This window comes from Leucopleurus acutus, assembly GCF_964270905.1.
Source record: "Leucopleurus acutus genome assembly, chromosome: 15".
Taxonomy (NCBI): domain Eukaryota; kingdom Metazoa; phylum Chordata; class Mammalia; order Artiodactyla; family Delphinidae; genus Leucopleurus; species Leucopleurus acutus.
The window spans coordinates 50,567,444-50,589,566 of NC_139157.1; the positions used below are offsets into that span (position 1 = coordinate 50,567,444).

Consider the following 22,123-nt stretch of genomic DNA (forward strand, 5'->3'; position numbering starts at 1 on the left):
AGAAATTAAAGAGGAGATGTTACAATTAATACCACAGGAATACAAAGGATAAAAGAGACAATTATGTGTTCATAGTAGCACTATTCACAATAGCCAAAACATAGAAACAACCTAAATGTCCATCGACAGATGAATGGATAAAGATGATGTGGTACATATATACAATGGAATATTACTCAGCCATAAAAAGGAACGAAATAATGCCACTTGCAGAAACATGGATGCAACTAGAGATTATCATACTAAGTGAAGTCAGAAACACAAATACCATATGCTATCACTTATATGTGGAATCTAAAATATGGCACAAATGAACGTATCTACAAAATAGAAACAGACTCACAAACATAAAGAACAGACTTGTGGTTGCCAAGGGGGAGGGGGTGGGGGCTGGAAGGACTGGGAGTGTGGGAATAGCAGATGTAAACTATTATATATAAGATGGATAAACAACAAGGTCCTACTGTATAGCACAGGGAACTATATTCAATATCCTGTGATAAACCACAGTGGAAAAGAATACTAAAAAAAAAAAGTCTGTATGTGCATAACTGAGTCACTCTGCTGTACAGCAGAGATTGGCACAACATCGTTAATCAACTATATTTCAATTAAAAATTAAATTTAAAAAAAAAGAGACTCATGAACAATTATATACCCACAAATTTGACAACCTGGAGGAAATGGATAAATTCCTAGAAGCATACAACATACCAAGACTGAATTGTGAAAAAATAGAAAATTTAGCAGTGAAATTGAATAAATAATCAAAAACCTCCCAACAAACAAAAGTCCAGGACCAGACAGCTTCACTGGTGAATTCTACCAAACATTCAAAGAAGAATTAACACCAATACTTCCCAAACTCTTCTAAAAAACAGAAGCAGTAACACTTCCAAATACATTTTATGAGTCCAGCATTACCCTGATACCAAAACCAGACAAGGATACCACAAGAAAAGAAAATTACAGGCCAATATCCCTGCTGAACATAGATGCAAAAATCCCCAACAAAATACTAGCAAACCAAGTTCAAAAATACATTAAAAGGATCACACGCAATATTAAAATGGGATTTATTCCAGTGATACAAGGATGGTTCAACATATGCAAATCAATCTGACACACCACATTAACAAAATGAAGGATAAAAATCATTTAATCATCTCAATAGATGCAGAAAAAGCATTTGACAAAATTCAACATCATTTATAATAAAAACTTTAAACAAAGTAGATACAGAGGTAATGTACCTCAACATAATAAAGGCCATATGTAACAAGCCCACAGCTAACATCAAAAGCTTTTCCTTTCAGATCAAGAACAACACAAAGATGCCCACTCTCAGCACTTTCATTCAACATAGTATTGGAAGCCCTAGCCAGAGCAATTAGGCAAGAAGAAGAAATAAAGTGCATCCAAATTGAAGGGAAGAAGTAAGACTGTCACTGTTTGCAGATGACATATTATATGTAGAATACCCTAAAGACTCCACCAAAAAAACTATTAGAACTAATAAAAAGAATTCAGTAAAGTCACAGAATACAAAATCATATACAAAATTTGTTGTGTTTCTATACACTAACAACCAACTATCAGAAGAGAAATTAAGAAAACAATCCCATTTACAATTGCATCAAAAAGAATAAAATGCCTGAGAATAAATTTAAGGAAGTGAAACACCTATATACTGAAAACTACAAGAGATTAATGAAAGAAATTAAAGATACAAATAAATGAAAGGTTAGTCCATGCTCATGGATTAGAAGAATATTGTTAAAATGTCCATACTACCCAAAGCAATTATAGATTCAATGCAATCCCTATCAAAATTCCAGTGTTATTTTTCACAAAAATAAAACAAACAATCCTAAAATTTATATGGAACCACAGAATATCCTGAATCGCCAAAGGAATACTGAGAAAGAACAGGCCTGGAAGCATCATGCTCCCTGATTTCAAACTATATTAGAAAGCTAAAGTAACCAAAACAGCATGGTATTGGCATAAAAACAGATGCAAAGATCAATACAACAGAATAGAGAACCCAGAAATGAATCCATATATATGGTCAATTAATTTATGACAAAGGAGCCAAGAATATACAATGGGGAAAGGACAGTCTCTTCAATAAATGGTGGTGTGAAAACTGGACAGTCATATGCAAAAGAATGAAACTCGATCACTATCTTACACCATACACAAAAATTAACTCAAAATGGATTAAAAAATTGAACATAAGACCTGAAACCATAAAACTCTTAGAAGAAAACACAGGCAGTAAGCTCCTTGACCTAGGCCTTGGTGATGACTCTTTGAATCTGACACCAAAAACAATAGCAACAAAAGCAAAAATAAAGCAGGAATACATCAGACTAAAAAGCTTCTGCCCAGCAAAGGAAACCATCAACAAAATGAAAAGGCAACCTATTGAATGGAAGAAAATATCTGCAAATCATATATCTGATAAGGGGTTAATATCCAAAACATATGAAGAACTCATCCAATTTAATAGCAAAAAAAAAAAAAAAATCCAATTAGAAATGGGCAGATGGGACTTCCCTGGTGGCACAGTGGTTAAGAATCCGCCTGCCAATGCAGGGGACAAGGGTTCGAGCCCTGGTGTGGGAAGATCCCACATGCCGCAGAGCAACTAAGTCTGTGTGCCACAACTACTAAGCCTGTGCTCTAGAGCCTGTGAGCCACAACTACTGAAGCCCACACGCCTAGAGCCCGTGCTCCACAGAAAAGAGAAGCCACTGCAATGAGAAGCCCGTGCACCGCAACGAAGAGTAGCCCCCTCGCTGCAACGAGAGAAAGCCTGTGTGCAGCAACGATGCAGCCAAAAATTAATTAATTAAAAATAAAAATGGGCGGATGATCTGAATAGATATTGTTCCAAAGAAAACACAGATGCCCAACAGATACATGAAGAGATGTTTAACATCACTAATCCTCAGGGAAATGCAATCCAAATCCACAGTGAGATATCACCTCACACCATTTAGAATGGCTATTATCAAAAAGACAAGAAATAACAAGCGTTGGTAAGGATGTGGAGAAAAGGGAACACTTGTGTGCTGTTGGTATGAATGTAAATTGGTACAGACACTATGGAGAATAGTATGCAGGTTCCTCAAAAAATTAAATATAGATATGATCTAGCAATTCCACTTCTGAGTATTTATCTAAAGAAAACAAAAACACTAACTTGAAGAGATATATGCACCACATGTTCACTGCAGCATTATTTACAATAGCCAAGACATGGAAACAACTTAAGTATCCATCAATGGATGAAAGCAAGTGTGGTATATCTATATACTGTAATATTATTCAGCCATAAAAAAAAAAAAGAAATCTTGCCACTTGCAACAACATGAATGGACCTTGAGGGCATTATGCTAAATGAAATAAGTTAGAGAGAGAAAGACAAATACTGTATGGTCTCACTTATATGTGGAATCTAAAAAAATGAAAACAAAAAAACAAGCTCATACATACAGAGAGCAGATTGGTAGTTTCCAGAGGTGGGGGTTGGGGGGTGGGAGAAATGGGTGAAAGGGGTCAAAAGGTACAAACTTTTAGTTATAAAATAAATAAGTCATGGGGGTATAATGTATAGCATGGTAGCTATAATTAATAATATTGTATTACAGATTTGAAAATTGCTTAGAAGATAGATCTTAAAAGTTCTCATCACAAGAAAAAAATTTTTTGCAATTATATATGGTGACTGATGTTAACTAGATTTATTGTGGTGATCATTTTGCAATGTATACAAATACTGAATCATTATGTTGTACACCTGAAACTAATATAATGTTATAGGTCAATTATACCTCAATTTTTAAAATGTAACCCTTCCTCAAACTTCCATCACAGCTTAATACTAGTACTTAATCCAACCTATCATATCAATGTTTAATGTCAGTCATCCAGTCTGACACAGTAAACATCCTACAATTACAATATGGATATAAAGCAAACCTATCCATGCAAAGCCACTGAGAAATGAAGATCTGGCTAACTGAAGAAGAAAAAACTCAACAAGGATAGTGACAACATAAAAACTTTAAAAGAAAAAAAAAACTTTAAAAGAAAGCAACTGAAATATTCATGAATTAAAACAGGACTTTGAAAAAACCGATGATATCCTTAAATGTTTTTATAAACATGATTTTCCATGTACTCAAACAACCAATCATGAAGTGTAGGATATACTAGTTTATCATCCTAAAATTTTGTCAAGAAAGTTATGCCAAAAATAAATAGTAATTTGTTCACTATTTTAGGAATTTAGTTCTTAGTTGTTATTATAGTCCATATTTTTGTCAAATAAGATAAAAATATCTATTTTTATAAGTATTATCTTAATTTTTCAAGATAAAGTTCCAATCAATCTTCTTCCTCACTACCCCGATACAGTAGACTATGAAGATGTTGGTCTCTGATTAGTGGCTTTTTCCTGGTACTACGTCTCCTGAAATAATGAGCACATAAAAAACAGAGATAAATACTCAGTAGCTGCTCCAAGAGACCACCTTTGCCTTACCACCTCAAGACACAACAGGTCTGTCCTTCCCCTTTCCTCACTAGGTCCCCTTCTATGGAAGTGGGGGGAGCTTCTCAGATATATAAGATTTTTCTCAAGTGGCAAAGTAAGTAAAACTTAAATAGAAGCCTTAATAAAATTATGTCTGAAGATATTAGGTTATTAGGACCTTGATGAGATAGATGCAATAGAAGTGTGAAGCATCCGTATCACACAGAATAACCTTTACAACCAGAGACTGACATTATCACCTTGTCAGAGGATTCTAATTCATCCTAGTCCTTATTGGTCTTGAAGTGCTTTATTTCTGTGATAGCATTTGTAGATTGGATTCTCTCTCTGGTTTGAAAATTACAAATTTAGAAGTAATGAAGTCACTAGTTTTTAAGAAAAGTGGTCATAAAATGGCTAGCAGGTATAAAAAATACTTTCTCTTCCCCCTGAAAAACAATTCTTTTTTAGCTACATAAAATTCAAGATAAATCAGAGAGACTAGTTGAAATGATAATTTATACATAATTGAGGTATTATGCTTAAAGATATATGTAACTGGCTTTGTTTTTCTCAAGATTTACAGTCAATTGAATACCCATTGAGTACTGAGAATTCCCAGAGCTTTTAAAAGCCAGAATTCAGGGCTTCCCTGGTGGCGCAGTGGTTGAGAGTCTGCCTGCCAATGCAGGGGATGCGGGTTTGTGCCCTGGTCCCGGAAGATCCGACATGCCGCGGAACGGCTGGGCCCGTGAGCCATGGCCGCTGAGCCTGCGCGTCTGGAGCCTGTGCTCCGCAACGGGAGAGGCCACAACAGTGAGAGGCCCGCGTACCGCAAAAAAAAAAAAAAGACAGAATTCATATCTATAATTAATCTGTAATCAACATCTTTCTCATTTATATGAATATATAGGTACATATTTTTTTCTCTGTTGGATATATTGTTATATAACATAGATGTCACAGTTATAAAAATTCACTTTCTTTGACCTTGGCCCAAATAGGTCAGATATTATGACAATAACAGATGAGCCATAAGAACAAGGAATGGAAATTCTTTTATGTCATACCTCCTTGGATCATGGTATTATTACTTCGTCTTCCTTTCCCCTGGTACTAACCTCACCTCATTTTTTAAAAAAATTTTCTTATGTTTGACTTTTACAAAATATCCCTAAAGCTGATTTTAGTTTTGCTTCCAGCAATAGCTGACAGTTCTCTCTGTTTCTAATTTTGTTTTCCAGCCCTTCTAAGAGTAAATTTCATGCCAGTATCTATAAAAAGCACATGGGTATATACACATGAGTACTTCTCTTAATGAGACTTTTAAATCGGTTCTGACTCTGTGAATTGTATTTTAAAATCTGAAACAGGAAGAGAGGAAAATATGAAGTATTTTAACATGTGAAAAGGCCAATGAGTCTGAACATGTCTGGATACTCACTCTCTCACACAGCTCTTCAAATGTGCAGTCGGCAATGGTTCCACAGGCTTTATTCAGCCGCAGCTCTCTGCCTTGCACTTTTAGAATCCTTGGTCTAGTTACTATGGGAACATGAACAAAGACTCAATCTTGTCTGGATAATTACTATAAAATTCATCTCTTACAGATAGGAAATGCATAGCTTGATGAATAATAGCACATGATTCAACACATAAATTAGACAAAATGCTGATACAATGACTGCCACTTGAGTGTGGCATCAACCCATATACAGCAATGGAACTTATTAATTGGTCAGTGGAGATTGGGCATTGTGTTCTAAATGTATTCTCTTTCAAGAGAAATTAACTTACGTACAATCATTTTGTTTCTGAGCCAGCTCATCAAACAACTTATCCATGACAGCCTCCACATCAGCTTCACTTGTGCTACAGTGAAAAGAATAATAGAATATGAAATTAATAACACTTGAAGCCAACATCAAACAGCTGCCTGAGCCTGCTTAGCTTTTTGCCCATAAAAAAAAGAACAGGATGTTATGCTCTAAATACAAACATCAGATTTAGAATACACTTAAAAGCAGAGAATATTAACTCTCAGGTAGATGATTCTGCCTTATTTGCATACACTGAAAGACTTCTGTGCTTCTGGCTGTTTTCAGTAATGAGCCGATACAGGCAGAGTAAATCCATTAATACTATGTGTACACAATGAGAAGAAAGGCTTCTGGCTCTCTCTTGCATGCAAAACAAGAGCAAATAGACAAGGCAGTCAAGCATCCAGCAAAGTATCCTTTGAAATCTCTACTGCGAGGGTACATGTGAAATTAAATACTGAATCTGCCTTTTAAAAAAATCAAGCCAAGCCACTGACTGAGAGGATCAAACATGCAGAATTAAATTACCAGCTTCAAAATACCAACTTGATCTGCACATCAATAACTTTATCAGACTTTGAGTATAAGGACGATTATAGACCACACAGTTTCTCTCAAAAGTGTCCTTGTCGGAAACTCAAGAAAACTCTCTCCTTCTGTGATGCCCACCATTGCAGCTACTATGAAGTTAGTCTCGACAAAGAATCCTTTGTATTCTAATTAGAAATCACCATATGGTTTAGGGAACCCACATACACAAATGTGATAATACTATGGCTTTTTTTTCCTCTCACTTTTTTTTTTTTAAAAAAAAGGACTGATAAATTAACAGTCAATAAAATAAAAATAACTGACAGAAGAAATAAACATTGTTAAAAAAAAAACTTCAAGTTAAAATATAAGTTTACTTCAACTCTATATATAAACTTATACAGGATGACCTGCCAATATGCTTAATTTTGACACACAAATCACTCTTATCTAGGAGTGGAAGAAATTAACCTCCATTCTGGACATCCGTCTTAATAAAGTCTTACTGAAAACTAATATGATAAATTATTTTTTCTTTAGATTAAGCTTAAACTAAACCAAAATAATTTCTCCCTTGAGATAATTATCAGGTGGCAAGCATTTAACACATAAGCACCTAATTCTTCAAATGTTCTACAGTAAAAGCACACAGTCATTATGAAGGGTTTGGAACTATCACATTTCAAGTAATAACCACTCCACCTCAAGGATCTTAAAAATATCATTTGCAATGGTTGGCTTTGCAGGGGAATGCTATTTGACTTATATAAAGGCTTGTATGATATTTGAATAGAGCTGTATTAAAGTAATAAAATTACACTACAGAAAGAGTGATTATAGAGACTAAACAATTTTAAAGTACAAAGAAATCATACAAGCCAATGTAAATGTCAATGCCCACACCAAGCACATGTATGTTTAAATGGCTTTGCCAACATCATTCATAGGAATTCATTTGGAATCATCTCCACCTTGCAATGGAGATGTACACATATACAACTGATGGAGAAGGGAGCTACTTTTTAAGGGATATATAAAGAAGAAAGCAATGTCAGCCACCCAGGACATCTGCTGGCTTTCAGAAAGTTAACCTGTCCTTAGGTTAGGCATGTTACCTAATAGAGGGGGAGAACTGAATTCTGAAAAATAACTAAAATAGAAGACAGTCACGTTTCTCAAAGCATATTTGGTTAACAAACAATTGCTTATAAACTTCCTCAGTGGTGATTTCTTTGTTACTCTGTGCTCAAATATACTATAATATTAAAATATGGCTCACTAGACTTTAGTTAGGCCACATCTATGAAATTGCTATATGTGATTTCATTTATAGTGAAATTATATGTGAAATGATAAAATTATTTTTATTATAATAGTACCTTATAAGAATTCTATTATATTATCATAAAAAGTTACTCAGGGACTTCCCTGGTGGAGCAGTGGTTAAGAATCCGCCTTCCAATGCAGGGGACACGGGATTGAGTCCGGGAAGATCCCACATGCCTCAGAGCAACTAACCCTGTGTGCCACAACTACTGAGCCTGCAAGCCACAACTACTGAGCCTGCACGCCTAGAGCTTGTGCTCCGCAACAAGAGGAGCCACCGCAATGAGAAGTCCACACACTGCAAAGAAGAGTAGCCCCGGCTTGCCACAACTAGGGAAAACCCGCAAGCAGCAACGAAGACCCAACAAGACCCAATGCAACCAAAAATAAATTAATTAATTAATTAATTTTAAAAAAAGTTACTCAGAAGTTACAACATGTAAAATAAAAAAAAATTATTCGTGTAAAGTGGCCTAAAAATAAACATTCATAAAAGCATTTTATGTAGCTTGCAACTGAACAGACTGTTATCTATCTAAGCCAAATTGCACTTGACCTCAGGGAGTAAGAAGCTCTACTGACCTGCTGGGGGACAGAAACCTTATTTGCATATTGTCTTAAAAGCAGGAGGGGCTAGTGTGTTATTTTGGCTTTATCAGATGTATCTATATTGATATAAAATAAATAATGATGCTATGAAAGAAATCATTACCAGAAATGAATATATTCATAATCCCTTAACAATAACTTAGAAGAAAACACTAGTCTTCTCACACTCCACTCAGACTTCAGACTTCCCTACTTAAGAGGATCCATCAATCAGAGCTCATTAATTTTTTTAAGAACAAAAATTAGACTAGTAAAAAAGAGAAATTAAAAGTTACCTGTCTATACTGGCCTAAAAGATACAGAGTTTCACTTAATATTCAGGTTCATATCTGGTTTAAACTTCTTTGACTATGTTTTTTAATTCTAGTAAAAAATTTGGATGATTCTGAACTTTTTCAATGTGTCACACAGAATAAAAAAAGCTATCATTTGTTGAGCAACTATTATGTAGCAGTTAATTTACCTAAACCATATCCACCTTACCATGTAGTATGTATTATCATGTTTTTACTGAAGAGAAAACTGAAACTCAGAATTAAGTCATTTTATCTAAGATCTGAATACATAAAAATTAAAATTTTCTGTATAACAGAAAATATTACAAATAAAATGTACACATCAAATTGGGAAGCATAGTGGCAACATTTATGGCATACGACTAATATTTTCAATGTATTAAAAACGCCAACATATAAAAAATTGAATACCCCAATAGAAAAACTGTGAAAGGACCTGAACAGGCAAATTGCGTTAAAAAAAACAGCTCAGTAGGCAAAAAGCATGTGTAAAGTGTTTCATTCTTACTAGTGATAAAAATGCAATGTAAAATCATGAGAGGCCATACTTTTATCTAAACTGGCAGAGATAAGGCAAAAGATAAAATAGCTGGAGCAAGCATAGGTAAGGGGAAAAAGAACCCTCTTATGTACCATGGGGAGGAATGTAAAACTGGTTACAAGAGTTCAAGGTAACCAGATAGTATGTAATAAAAGTATTAAAAACATGCATATCATATCACCCAGCTATTCCACCCATAGGAATCTCACTTATGGAAATAATAATGTTTAATGACTCCAAGGATGTTCACTGTGACACTGCTAACATCAAAAAAGTGAAAAAGAACCTAAATGTCCAATAATGGGGAATTTGAAGTACATTTGGATACACCCATACAATGGATCATTATGCACTTTTTGCATTGTGCAATGTTTCCCTCTTGTCCTGGAATTGTAATTAAGGCTCAAAGTTGATGGACAGAAGTGCTGAGTACACTCAGATTTCTAAAGAGAACCACCAATAAGCCACCAATAACTGGATCCAGACTCCTGCCCCTGTGGTTAAATAATGAGAAGAACCAGCCCTATTCCAAATGCCACCCTCCTCCACAAGCCCCCCTATTCCCCACACCACAGTGCCTTTCTAAGGAGGGGAAAGAGGATCAGGAATCACTGGCTTTTGTGTCTAGTATTTGTGATAAGAACCTTTTCCCTCTCTTCCCCTTAGGAAAGAAGAGGGTGATTTACCCTCCCCAAAAAACAAGTGATGAGGGAAAGTGATTCTTAGAGAAGCACTTGGAAAGATTAGGGAAGCCTGGAAGAAGAAAAGACTGGCATTGCTTTCCTTAGTTGGATGAACAGGACCTTAGTAGATTGAGAAATCAGAAGGTGGGAGGTGGGGTACTGAGCCAAGATAAAGCAATCCAGTCCTCACCACAAACTCCCCAAAGGCTTGGCACTACTAGATATACTCAAAAATGCAGGTGAGGGGTCAGGCTGGAAACACAGGCATTGTTTGAAAATAAGACAAAGGCAGTTCCTTAGATTCTCTCCTTTCACCTGGACAGCCAGACTCCTATAATTCCTCCACTCCAGCTGAAACTGGTAAGTTTACTGTCTGGGACACTTTTAACATTGAGAAAGGGTGAGAGACACTGTACTACAATTCTGCAAAGTAAACAGTGAAACCAACAGTCCTTACCTCTTCAGCATCCAGAACCCTACCAGTCCAGGAAGCTTCCATCCCAAGAAGTAGACAGAAAAATTGGAGGAAACACAATAGCCAAAAAAAAAAAAAAGACCTGCAGATACTGACATTTGGGGGTTCTTCATTGGAAAACCTGACCTGCCACCTTATCTAGTGAAGCCCACCAATCAATAAAACCCTGTCTATGCACACAGAACTTCTAATCGGCTTTTCAGTGCTTCATTCTTGTGAAGGGACAACAAATATTTCTGGGCATTTAAGGAAATCCTCTAGGATAAAAGATAAAAATCACAATAAAGAAGTAGAGAAAAGGAGCTTGGAGGAAGGAAAGAAAAAAATACAGAGACCAAAAGGGGAAAAATACACTCTAATATGCCTATTATTATATAGGCATATTGCACTGCATAAATGCTATAAACAAAAAGGACAATTTGGGCATAAGAAAGAACTCTGAATATGACTGCTAAATAAAAAATTTAGGGAAAAAGGTTGAAGTAATCTTTCAGAAAATAGAGCAGAAAGACAAAAAGATGGAAAATAAAAGAGAAAATAAAAGAATTAGAAGATAAATCCAGAAGGTTCAATATCTAACCAGGAGGTGTTCTAAAGACTATTGGCGGGGGGGAGGAATTATCAAAGAAAGAAAGAAAATTAAATTTCTTAGAACTGAAGGACATGATTTTCTAAATTGAAAGAGTCCCAGCACAAAGAATGGGGGAAAAGCTCCATTCTAAGGCACATTATTATGAAGTTTCAGGAAACTAGAAATAAAGAAAGAATATCCTAACAACTTCAGAAGGGAAAAACAGGTCAAATACAAAAGATCAAGAAACTTTCACATCGAACTTTGCAACAGCAATAATGGAAACGTGAAGATAATGGCATAGTGCCTAAAAGTTTTGAAGGGAACATTATTGTCAAACTATCCATGCCCAGTCAAACTATTAATCAAGTAAAATAAGGACATTTTGGGACAGATGAGCCCTCAAAAAATATATTTCCCATGCAGTCTTCTCAAGAAGATAGTAGAAATTGTGCTCTATCAGAACAGGGAGAAGAGTTATGCTTCTAGTAGGGCAAACTAAGCTCTGCCCTAGCTGACTCTCCTGCTGATGGGCAGCTGTAAACTCTGCACAAAGTACAGAAACAGGTAACCTGAAGGCACTGGAAAGTGAACAGAAGCAGGCAGATTCTAGAAGAAGCTGACACTTGGGAGAAGTGTTACTCATTTTTACAGCTTTTTCAGACTAAAGACAATAAAATCAGTACTGCTCAGGGCAACTACAATTCCAACAGAAAACCTACAGTCCTTATGGCATGAGGAACCAGAGGAGAGTTGCAGGTAATCACACAGCTGGAAAATCGGGGAATTCCAGAAAAAGTGTTTCCAAATTCCCAAAAGATATTAATCTGGAAAATTCCTGAAATCCTAAGTAGTTCTGTATTTATCATAATACTTTATGTATTCTCAAATAATGTGCCCATAATAATAAACAGTGAACCATTTTTCTATTATAGGATTATACTAAAAGTTTCAGCAGTTTTCTGTCCAAAAAATTCCATAATAATAATAAATTCATGGCTTATCACTAGTATAATCAATATACTATGACAAGATTATGTATTTCAGTAACATGTTAGAATGATCTCTACCTGATAAAGACTTATGATAGTAGAAAACATTAGAAGGAAACATTAACACAAAATAAATGCTAAATAAAATTATTTTAAAATTTAAATACATCAGAAGTGTAATATGTGAAAGTCACCATTTTTAGCATTTTTATTTTTATTATTTCTTAAAGGTTTTTAAAACACGAAGGATTAATTACCGAATCTGATAGTCCTGACCTTTGCTGGTTAACAAATATTCCAGACATAGGAAAGTGTCTTTCATTTTGCACTGACATTGATCAAATCAATGACAGTGTGTCCTAAATCATTTTCAAATTGGATATTAGGGTACATATTGCTTCATATAAACTCATTTCCTTTATTAGCAAGTGTCTGGCTTTGTTTATTCAATATTATGTGAGATTCATCCATGTATGTAGAAGTAGTTTGTTTATTTTTGTTTCTGTACAGTAATATCCTATTGCATGAAAATACCACAGTTTATTATCATTCTACTGTTGATGAGTGTATTAGTCTGCTAGGGCTGCCACAAATGAATATTACAAACTGGTGGCTTAAACAACAAAAATTTATTTTATCACAGTTCTGGAGGCTGGAAGTCTTAAGATCAAGGTGTCGGCAGGTTTGATTTCTTTTGAGATTTATCTCCTTGGCTTGCAGGTAGCCATCTTATTGCTGTGTCCTCACATGGTCTTTCCTCTGGTGTCTCTTCCTCTTCTTATAAGGACACCAGTCCTATGAGATTAGGGTTCCACCCATATGACCCCATTTAATTAATTACCTCCTTAAAGGCCCTATCCCCAAATACAGTCCCACTGGGGGTTGGGGCTTCACCTATGAATTTTGGGGGAACACAATTCAGTCCCTAGCGATGAACATTTGTGTAGTTTATAGTTTGGGGCCACTGTGAATAGTTCTACTGTGAACATTCTAGTACATGCCTTTTGGTAAACTCATGTATACATGTTTGCTGGGTATATAACTAGGAGTAGAATTGCTATTCATAGGGTATATCTACATTCAGCTTAGCAGATACTGCCAAGCAGTTTTCCAAAGGAGTTGTAGCAATTTACTCTCTCACTTGCAGTGTACAAGAAATTCTACTTGTTCCACATCCTTGCCAATACTTTGTATTTTCCATCTCTTCCATTTTAGTGATTATGGTGAAGGCATGATAAATAATTTTAATCTAAGTTGCTGCAAATCATTTTTGGAAATGGAATAAAAATACAATCAATGCAAGTTAATCCAGAAGCATTTTCTTGGTAAAATGTCACTATGATACACATGAAAATTTGTAAATCTATTCTTAAAAACACCTAAGATCTCTGGACTTCTTTAAGTAGGAAATTTCAAGAATGCAACTTTATTGTAAAAATTTCAGCCAGAGAAAATGCCTTTAACTTCAAAATGGGGCTGGTGGTGGTGGTGGTGATTCACTTATAATGGAGAAAAACTAGAGTGACAGCAGTGAGTCTGCAACTCCAGGGCTCTCTTGTCAGTTTTCCAGTGAAACTATTTAAAAAGACAGCAGCATTACCTTACACTAAAAATCTATACCCAGAAATACAACCATGTCTGTGAAACTCTAAAAAGGGATGAGGGTCAGCTAGTTTCAAAAAAAAAAAATCAAGTTTGGAACATACAACCCAAGGTTGGCAACAGGTATATTCAGAAAATGAATGTACAAAAACCACACAAGGATATAGATTATACAAAAATACAGTGATTAAAATTATCACATTATAATTATAAACATAACTGAAAATTATAAACATACTTGAAAAATATTTCAGCCTAACCAATAAAACTGAGGGGGGATAAAGCCTGGTAGTCAAAGGCAGTCGCATGGAAAAGCTACAGCCTAAAGAGGGCACTAAATTAAACATAATTTTTTAATGTAAAAGGGGAGATAAATTCAGAGTTTTCTTCTGGGGCTACAAGAATATCATGTCACATGGATGGAAGAACATGTTCTGCTTAGCTTTGTGTAGTTCAATTTTAACCACAGAGCCATATCTTAAGGAAGAGTGCCTTGAGTAGCATCAAAATGATCAGGAAAAAATACAGGAATTAAGCTTAGATGCTTTGAATTGTATCCCCTTTTCTCTCATGAGGGGAGACAGAAACATAAGCTCCTACATGTGAGCAGGGATAAAGAATTTAAGGGACTTTAATTCTGGGTAACTGCCCCACCAGTTGGATGCTATGAAGAGCAGATAAGATGCAAAATAAAAAACAAATATCATATATTAACGCATATATGTGGAATCTGAAAAAACTGGTATAGACGATCTTATTTACAAAGCAGAAAAAGAGACAGAGACGTAGAGAACAAACGTATGGATACCAAGGGGACCGGTATCCATGAATACCGGATGATGAATTGGGAGACTGGGATTGACATATAAACACTATTGATACTATGTATAAAATAGATAACTAAAGAGAACATACTGCATAGCACAGGGAACTCTACTCAATGCTCTGTGGTGACCTAAGTGAGAAGGAAATCCAAAAAAGACGGGATATATGTATACGTATAGCTGATTCACCTTGCGGTACAGTAGAAACTAACACAACATTGTAAAGCAACTATACTCCAATAAAAATTTAAAAAAAAAAGAAAAGAATCTGCTCACAGATAATCAAAAGGTGACCATGGTAAGAGAATTAAAAGTCATTCTGAAGAAGAAGCAGAATCACTCTTTTCAAATGCTTTTTGTTGGGGGGCAGAGTATGAGGGGCCCAAGCAGAGCACAGACTCTTTTTCCTTTGTTCTAAATGCTCTGGGTAAAATCCACCCATTTCATTGCTTCTGTCACCTTTTGTTAAGCTCAGAAACTGCACTGGAGGGGCAAGTTTCCATTTTCTGTTGAGTAGAACTACTCTGTCTTTAAGTCAGAAAAGCCCTGGAATCGACCACTGTTTCGTTGCCAGGAAATTTGGCATAGGAATCCTGGAGTACAGTACCCTGGATTAAAAGCCTGACTGCTTCGGAAGTATAAGAATCATGATTTATTATTCCATAATAAATTAGTAAACGGAGAGGAAAGTAATCAGTCATTTCAATTTTGAGAAAATTTCTATAGCTGAAATAAGGCATTCAACATAAGACTTACACTCAAGAAATAGAATATGTCAAAAAAGACCTTATTGTTGCTGAATCATTTGAAATTCTCTACAAAAATTCCAAAACAAGTGGAGGTTTCTAGAAGAGGGTCACACATGAATTTAAATGGAAATTAATTTCTTCAAGAACCTCCTACTTCATTAGGATTGACTCAGAGGAACAGAATGCTACCCACACTTTACCCCTTTATCCCCTTTTATAAATCAACAGCTTGTTAAGGTATCAACAAGTAGAATAGGGTTGGCTTTCCTTGGTCCCTCTCTCTCCATGTTCTCTATTCCAGAGAGCCAAAGTTGATTCAACGAGGGAGAAATTTCCCCTTCCTCTTAGAGTTCTTGTGCCAAACTTCCCTGGCAGTGAGCCTTCTCACTCTACTGATTCCTTGTGCATTCATGCTGTACAGCTCTTTGTGCTCATACCAAACATAATCTGGGGCTGGAGGCAGGTCTAAGATTAAGTTGGTTTATACTCGCCTTAATATAAAACGGACTTGGTTGCATTTCAAATACTGTAGGTTTGTTTTACATAACAGAACCAGTTGTTAGGATGGATTTTGTCCTAGTATTTATCTTCTTCTCAATCACTCAAAGGCTTAATTGACTGTTCAGAGATCCATTTCAGTCTCTAAATTTCCCACCCTTCTCAATCACCTGGTGAGTAACTTAACTGGTTCCATTAATCTTGACCTATGCATAATGCAGCAAGCGGGATCTAGCACCTTTAGCTCTCAAATTCCAGACCTTAATCACCTCCCCCTTTCTCAGCCCCAAACTCTACATAAAATTTCTACTAAATCTATTTATTGCATTCCCCCCAAATAAATCAGTGGTGTAACATGTAAAATTGCAACTTGGTAGATCTAAAAATAATTATTTTTCATAAAATTTCAGAAAGGCTACAATGATTAAATATTTTAAACAACAACAATAAAAATGAAGAAGAAGCTGGAGAGTAAGAATCTCTAACTCCTCTTTAGGTGAAGAAGATAGTCACATCCACCTCAGAAAGAGAGGCCAGGGAGTTTTAATAGGTATAAAAAAGGTACACAGCAAAACTAACTAAAGATATAGGACTTCTGCCGGATCAGCTTTACTTATGTTGAAGATTTTTAGTTATAAATGTGATATATTTGAAGATGAAATAACAAGACAAGAATTCTAAGGAAATTTAGCAACTTTCTATGTATAAGTATATATATTATCTACTCATGTACATGTTGTATATATAGCTTATTTATACTTTACTAGATGAGTACAGTCATATAATTGAATACTTTGTCAATGTGTTTAGCTGGAAATGGTGAGCCAGCTCTATTCTGGTTCTGTCTGGCCTGCTGGAAAACAAACACTGTAACATGCTATTGTCAAATTACAGTTCAATAAAGGAATAGAAGATAAAAGGTGTGCTGAGCTGACTGATGGAAACTGATACCAAAATATATACAAGATGGACTTCTTTCGCTGCTTTCCCACTTTTTAGGTGGTGTTTCAAATAGTTTCAAATCCTTGAAATTAATTTTTAATTCAGCAGTCCTTGTGTTAATATAAGATTAATTAATATTTAAATGTACATCTAAATTATGTCAAATAGGATAATTTTGTGATTTTTAAGAGACATAATAAATGGCCTACCCGACTATGCCCTATAGTACATAAAGCAGAAAACTCTTACTGTTGTTTTTACTAATATACAGTTGTAAGACTGCAATGTCACAGAGCCTTACTCATTGATAAAATATCAACAGGAGTTCTTATGACAAAGATACTACTGTGTATCTACTTTTGAGAATCAACTATATTTTCCCACCATAGAGACCTTTTCCCTACTGGTGGTCTTAGGGTAAAGTTTCATTACCATTACTGATAATTTAATTATCAAAACATATAGCAACATGCATTGCTTCATTTTGAATTTGAGACAACATTTCAGTTTGAATGAAACTTTATACTTCTCATAGAGATAAAAGTTCTTCACTAAAAAATGACAAAAAATATAAGGGAAAACAATCATTAAAAGGATGAAAATATTACACTAAAAATATTCACTTAATGTAAAAGAAATCAGTAAAGGAAGAACAGAGAAACAAGAAAGTCATGAAACATAAAGAAAATGAAAAATGAAAGAGCAGATGTAAATCCAATTATATCAATAATAACATAATTTGTGAATGAATTAAACAATTTAATCAAAAGGCAGAGATTGGTAGACTGGATAAAAAAGCTAGTTCCAACTATATGCTATCTACAGGAGATAGCTTTAGGTTCAAAGATACAAATAGGTTGAAAGTAAAAGGATGAAAAATGATACATCATGAGAAAAGCAACCACTACTAATATCAGACAAAACAGACTTTAAAACAACAACAAAAATGTGATTAGAGACTAAAAGGAATATTTTATAATGATAAAAGTATCAATCCATCAGGATGATATAACAATTACAAACATATATGTGTCTAGAAACAGAGCCCTCAAAATTCATGAAGCAAAAACTGACATAACTTAAGGGAGAAACAGACAATGCAACAGTAATAGTTGGAGACTCCAATATCCAACTTTCAATAATGGATAGAACAACTAGGGAGAAGATCAACAGGAAATAATAAGACTTGAACTACACTATATACAAATTAGACTAACAGACATCTATATAAACACTCCACTCGATAACCACAGAATATACATTTTCTCAAATGCACATGGAACATTCTCAAAGAAAGATCATATCCTAGGCCATAAAACAGGCCTAAATAAATTAAAAAGAATTGAAATTATACAAAGAATGTTCTAATCACAGTAGAGTGAAATTAGAAATTGGTGACAGACAGTTATTTGGGAAATTCACAAATATGTGGAAATTAAACAGCACACTCCTAAATAACCAACGGGTCAAAAAAAGAAATCTAAAGGAAAATTAGAAAATACTTTGAGACAATGAAAATGAAGACATAACATACCAAAACTCATGAGATGCAGCAAAAGTAGTGCTTATAGGGAAATTTATAGTTATAAATGGCTACATTAAAAGAGAAGAAAAGTCTCAAACCAACAACCTAACTTCTATCATTAAGACCGTGGACAAAGATAAAATTAACCTAAAACAAGTGGAAGGAAGGAAATAATAAGGATTAGAGTGAAAATTCATGAAATAAAGAATAGAAAAATAATACAGCAAATCAATAAAACCAAAAGTTAGTTCTTTGAAAAACTGAATAAAATGGACACACATTTAGCTAAATGGACTAAGAAAAAGAGAGAAAACTAAAATTACTAAAATCAGGGATGAAAGAGAGGACATTACTACCAACCTTATAGAAATAAAAAGAATTATAAGGGAATACTATTAACAACTGTGTACCAACAAATCAAATAACTTGGATAAAATGGGCAAATTCCTAGAAGGATGCAAACCACTGAAGCCAACTCAAGAAAAAAGATAAAATCTGAACAGAAGAGGAGGGATCTCTTCAAAACTCATTCTATGAGGCCAGTATTACCTTGATAGCAAAATCAGACAAAGACACCACCAAAAAGAAAACTACTGACAAATATCTCTCATGAGTATAAACACAAAAATCCTCAACAAAATGCTAGCAAACTGAGTCCAGCAATATATAAAAAGTATTATACACCACAACCAAGAGAGATTTATCCCAGAAATGCAAGACTGATTTAAAATCCAAAAATCAATAAATAAAATACACCATATCAATCAATAGGATAATGGACAAAAACCACATGATCATCTCAATAGAAACAGAAAATGCATTTGACAAAATCCAACACCCTTTCATGATAAAAACACTCAAAAACTAGGAATAGAAGGGAATGTCCTTAATCTAATAAAGGGCATCTAAGAAAAACCCAGAGCTAACATCATAATTAATGGTGAACGACTGAAGTCTTTTCCCCAAGCTCAGGAATAAGTCAAGGATGTCCACTCTCTATGATAGAATATACCACTTCTATTCAACATTTCACTGAAGGTTCTAGACAGGAAATTTAGGCAAGAAAAATAAATAAAAGGCTTTCAGATTGAAAAGGGAGAAGTAAACTATCTCTATTTCCAGATGATATGATCTTATATTTAGAAAATCCTAAGAAATCTACTAGAAACTATTAGAACTAATAAACAAGTTTAGCAAGGTTTCAGGTTACGAGATCAATACACAAAAATCGATTACAATCACCATTATATAGCAATTATACTCCAATAAAGATGTTTTAAAAAAATCAATTACATTGCTATACAGTAGCAATGAACAAACCAAAAAGGAAATTAGGAAAACAATTCAATTTATACTAGTTTAAAACAGAATAAAATGTTTATGAATAAATTTAACAAAAGAATTGCAAATTTTATACACTGAAAACTATAAAACATTGTTGAAAGGAATTAAAGAAGACCAAATTAAATGGAAAGACAGCTGTTATGAGTTGAATTGTGTCCTCCAAAAAGATGTTAAAGTACTAGCTCCCAATACCTGTGAATGGGACCTTATTTTGAAATAGGGTCTTTGCAAATGTAATTAAGCTTAGATGAGGTCATACTGGATTAGAGTTGTCCCTAACATGATAACTGGTGTCCTTATATGAAGAGGAAATTTGGAAACACACACACACACACACACACACACACAAGGAAAATAGCATATGAAGCTAAAGGCAGAGACTAGAGCAATGCACCTACAAGCCAAAGAACTCCACCAGAAGCATGCAGCAGATTGTCCATACTGCCCAGAAAGAACCAAACTGCCAACACTTTGATTTCAGACTTCTAGCCTCCAGAATTGGAGAATAAATTTCTGCTTTCTAAGATATCAGTTAGCAGTACTTTGTATGGCAGCCCTAGAAAACGAATAAAACATTACATGTTCATGGATCTGAAGAATTCATATTGTAGTCCCCAATGTGATTTACAAATTCAACACAATCTCCATCAAAACTCCAGATGGCTTCTTTGTAGAACTTGACAAGCTGATCCTAAAATTCATACGGAAATTCAAAGGACCCAGAATAGCCAAAACAATCTTGAACACACAACAAAACAAAACAAAGCTGGAGGTCTCACACTTCCTAATTTCAAAACTTAGAACAAAGTTATGGCAATCAAGACAGTGTGGTATTGACATAAAGTTAGACAAATAGATCAATGGAATATAATAATTGAGAGACCAGAAATAACCCTTTACATTTACAGTCAGTTGATTTTCAAAAAGGGAGTCAATACAATTCAGTAAGGCAAGAATAGTCTTTTCAACAAATAGTGCTGAGGCAGCTAGATATCCACATGCAAAAGAAAGAAGATAGACCACTACCTCACACCACATATAAAAATAACTTGAAATTAACCAAATACCTAAATATAAGAGCTAAAACTATAAAACTCTTAGAAGAAAACATAGGCATAAATCATTGTGACCTTGGATTAGGCAATAGTTTCTCAAATGTGACACCAAAAGCATAAGCAACAAAAGAAAAAATAAATTGGACCTCATTAAAATTTAAAAGTTTTGTGCTTCAAAGGACACCATCAACAAAATAAAAAAAAAAAAAGAATGTGAGAATATTTTTGCAAATCATGTATCTGACATGGAACTTGTATCTAGAATACATAAAGAACACTTAAAATTCAACAATAAAAAGACAAATGACCCAATTTAAAAATAGGCAAAGTATGTAAAAGAATGAAATTAGAACATTTTCTTATGTCATACATAAAAATAAACTCAAAATGGATTAAAGACCTAAATGTAAGACCAGAAACCATAAAACTCCTAGAAGAAAACTAGGCCAAACACACTTTGACATAAATCTTGTCAATATTTTTTTGGATCTGTCCTCTAAAGCAAAGGAAATAAAAGTAAACAAATGGGAACTATTTAGATTTAAAAGCTTTTCCACAGCAAAGGAAACTATCGACAAAATGAAAAGAAATTAATAAAATATAAAACATACAGCAACAGAGAGAATAAAACAAAGCTGTTTCTTTGAGAAGATGAATAGAACTAATAAAACTCTCACTAGCATAATCCGGAAAAAAAATAGAGAAGATTTGTACCTTTTTAAAAAAAAACTTTTTATTGTGGAAAATTTCACACATATATACATGTAAAGACAACAGTATAATAAACCTGATGTAACAATCACCCACTAAATAGATGGCCAATCTTGCTTCAACTATACCTCCCCTTAATTCTCCCACCCTGGATTATTTTAAAGCACATTCCATACACTGTATTATTTTATCTGTAAATATTTTAGTTTTTGACTATGCTTATGACTAAGTAGATAAACCTATATGTTCCATGTCATGATGCTAAGAATAAAATTTAATCTGTAAATGTCAAAAATGTCCCCAACAGTCTTCTCCCCTTCCCCAGACTTAAGAATTAACCAGATCAACAGTCTGAACCTCACGAAACTAGTTTCTCTAATTACCAGAGGCAGAAATCCTGTTCCCCACCCTCTGAGGAACAGACTTCGGGAAGGCCTAGTCTGGTCTTGTTGAAGAATGGGAAACTGACCTTCCATTCACACT

At 34.5% G+C, this 22,123-nt stretch overlaps 1 protein-coding gene across 2 annotated transcripts in view; it reads right to left on the minus strand.

Annotated features, from left to right (window-relative positions):
- AFG1L (AFG1 like ATPase) overlaps positions 1-22,123 on the minus strand; it is a 194,553-nt gene that overhangs the window by 37,218 nt on the left and 135,212 nt on the right. For both annotated transcript variants that reach the window (XM_082856019.1, XM_082856020.1), the window contains exons 9-10: positions 6,348-6,418; positions 5,991-6,091 (exon numbers count right to left, since the gene is read on the minus strand). In XM_082856019.1, the coding sequence (XP_082712145.1) occupies positions 5,991-6,091; positions 6,348-6,418 (172 nt within the window). The remainder of the gene's footprint in view (positions 1-5,990; positions 6,092-6,347; positions 6,419-22,123) is intronic.